This window comes from Sceloporus undulatus, chromosome 2 (genome assembly GCF_019175285.1).
Source record: "Sceloporus undulatus isolate JIND9_A2432 ecotype Alabama chromosome 2, SceUnd_v1.1, whole genome shotgun sequence".
NCBI lineage: Eukaryota > Metazoa > Chordata > Lepidosauria > Squamata > Phrynosomatidae > Sceloporus > Sceloporus undulatus.
Genome location: NC_056523.1, coordinates 213,144,538 through 213,147,448, shown reverse-complemented (window position 1 = coordinate 213,147,448; position 2,911 = coordinate 213,144,538). Strand labels below are relative to the sequence as shown.

Here is a 2,911-nt window from a genome sequence, read left to right as displayed (position 1 = left end):
GCTTGGGTGTGTTTTGTATCCAATATTGCTCCTGCAAGGCAATGAGACTGCTGTGTCCAAGAGTGCCTGTGGCCCCAGGATATAGCCTTATAGTGGCACTTCTTCCTAGGGAAGGCAGACTTGGCTAGTGATCCATGCCTTAATTACGTGTTGATTATCCTCTTTTAATCTGCCAGGCTGCACTTGAAAAACATTCAGAAGCTAGAGCAAAGCGTGCTGACCAGGCTATTGTCTGGCATATGCTGAAGACACCATATGTAACCAGTCTTGAACCAACTACACAGGTTTTCTATTTGTTTGAGCTCAATTCAGGTGCTGGTTTTTAATCTAAAAAGCTTGAACAGCTTGGGACCAGAATATCTGAAAGACTGGAGGCTGCTAGGATATTGAGGAGGCTCTCTTGTTTCTCCCACCATGCTAGTAGCATTTGATCAGTATGTAAGCTAGGACTTTGTCTGTTGCAGTACCTCAACTGTTCAACTCCCTCCCAAACGAAGTCAAACTGACCTCCATGTTTGCTGAACTTCAGGCAGGCAGCAAAAAATATTACCTAGGGTCTCTAATGTTGAAAACTGTTTATCTGGTTTACTGTCCAGTGCTTTGAAAGCATTGGTGGGCAGAAAAGAAACAGAAAAGTACTTTTAAACAAAACTACACATAGTGTGAGATGTGCCAGGGCCTACAAATCTATTTTGGATATGTTTACTGTGGATCAGGATGGGCATCATCCAGTGTTTAGAGGGCAATAGGTTTGGTATTTTTGATCCCCTGGTGGGATGCAATAGCTCACCTGACAATACCCAGAAGTTACTAAAACAGTACATTTAGGTGTCTTCTACACTGCTTTGGGGTAAGAGACTGCTAAACAGTATTTAGTGAGATAAATGGGCCCACAGAAGTCAATTTTTGGTCAAAAAAGCTTTGTCAGTTGATTTAGTTTAAATTTGGGGGAATTCAAGGCCTCGGGAGGGAGGGGCGGGGAAGGGCTGCACAATCCTCAATCTGCTCTAGATATTTAAAAAGGTCAGTATCAAAACACACATTCAGTCCTTGTGCAAGTATCTATATCTTTATTACAAATTATTGATGGCATTAGTTGGGTACAATGAAAACACAGTGTTGCATAGCTCCTCCAGTACACAACTACCTACCCTCCTTACAGTAACTAAAATTAAGTTACTCTATATATCCACTGTACACAAGGTCTCTACAATCCAACTCAAATACATTCAGAATCTTACATGCGCTTGCTTTATGAGAACATGGGCCACTTTATGGAGGCCAAGGCTGGGAACTGATTTAGGGCATTAAATTTGCTAGTACAGCATTATTTATATACTGTTAAGAAACAATTCCTTTATTTGGTACAATTCAAGTAATTACTAAGTGTTTTTTGAACGCACAGTGCTTTGGACCACCCCATAACTAACCTTTATAGCAGCAGAAACCATGGGTCTATTTGTTACATAGAACTCTGTGCATTCTCTGTGTAGTTAGAAGCAACACCTCTGCAGTAATTTATAGTTATAATATATTTTGGGAGAAGGGGACAACGCTCTGTTTAACTGTCTGCTTAGGAATCCCCACTCAAAGTTTGTGTAATACACACAGAACTGAAGGCCATGTTTTTTCCTCCTAATATGAAGTTATAGCTGATCACCTTCAGTTGGCACATTCTGTTCCTCATCTGGGCTGTGTTTACTCTTAAGGGATCTTCCAATGTATCGCCAGTATTCCTTCCGTATTATATCCTTTTCTTTAGCCAGGATTTCACATAACTATAGAAAAAAATTACAAGTTTGTAATTTAAGCACATGGTTTTACTTATTAAACACGCACCCTTATTTCTTTTACTATGCAACCACATTTGGAGAAAGGAACACTCTGGAAAATACACAGTACTGCCCTCAGAAAGGCTGCTACAATAGTCATGTTGGACATTGCTAGTACTCATGGTGCTTTTATTTTAACCAGAGATGAATAGATTCAGAGAACAGAGCCACCAAATTCAGTCGGGATTCCATTTCATTGTCAGCAAATCACTATGAGACCTAGTAGGGTAGAGAGGCAGCATGGCGTGATGCATTTGTTTCCATATATTGCCTTTGAAGATGTGCTGAGCTACTACTATCATCATCCTCACCTAACATAGCTGGGGATGATGGGAATGACACTCCAGCACATCTGTAAGGTGCCAGGTTGGGGAAGCTGGATTAATGGACAGAACCAGAACAACCCTGAGGTAAAGCCACACTTTGATAAAGAGGAAGTTAATTGGATGGCTTAAGCAAATTATGTCTGTTAATATAAGCTTCCTCACAATGCTGTCAAGAGATCAATACCATGTATGTTTTTTTAGGAGCTTGCTATAGGAACGACAGGACACAAATGTCATTAAATATGACAAGTGACCCAGTCACATGCTACCAGGATTATATTTACGTGACCATAGCTTCTTAGCTACATATTCAGAGCAATTCTACACATTATGGAAAATGAAGGGCAAATCTATGAGCTGTACATCTGCAGACTCTGGGGATGGTCTCAGATTTCTGTATGTTCCTCCTACTAAAAAAAACCCCCATGTTAATAGACTAGCACATCAGAAACAAATGCTTAGTGTATTCTTCTCTTTGAAGTACTAGTTTAATCACCAGCAAGTTTTTACATGGCCCATACATTGAAAAATATGACTTCCCCTCCCACTTATCACGGTGTACTCTTAGTCTTCATATCCAACAATAAATGAATCTATGTATATGAATTGAATTAATAGCTAACATGGTATAGTGGTTTGAACACTGGACTATGACTCCAGAAACCAAGTTTTGAATCTCCACTCAGCCATGTAATAATAATAATAATAATAATAATAATAATAATAATAATAATAATAATAATAATAATAATA

General features: G+C 39.1%; 1 protein-coding gene across 1 annotated transcript in view; it reads right to left on the bottom strand.

Moving 5' to 3' along the window:
• Positions 1-1,053: 1,053 nt before the first annotated feature.
• FNTA (farnesyltransferase, CAAX box, alpha) overlaps positions 1,054-2,911 on the bottom strand; it is a 16,664-nt gene continuing 14,806 nt past the window's right edge. The window contains exon 9 of the mRNA XM_042453476.1: positions 1,054-1,778. Within this exon, the coding sequence (XP_042309410.1) occupies positions 1,647-1,778 (132 nt within the window). The 3' untranslated portion in view covers positions 1,054-1,646. The remainder of the gene's footprint in view (positions 1,779-2,911) is intronic.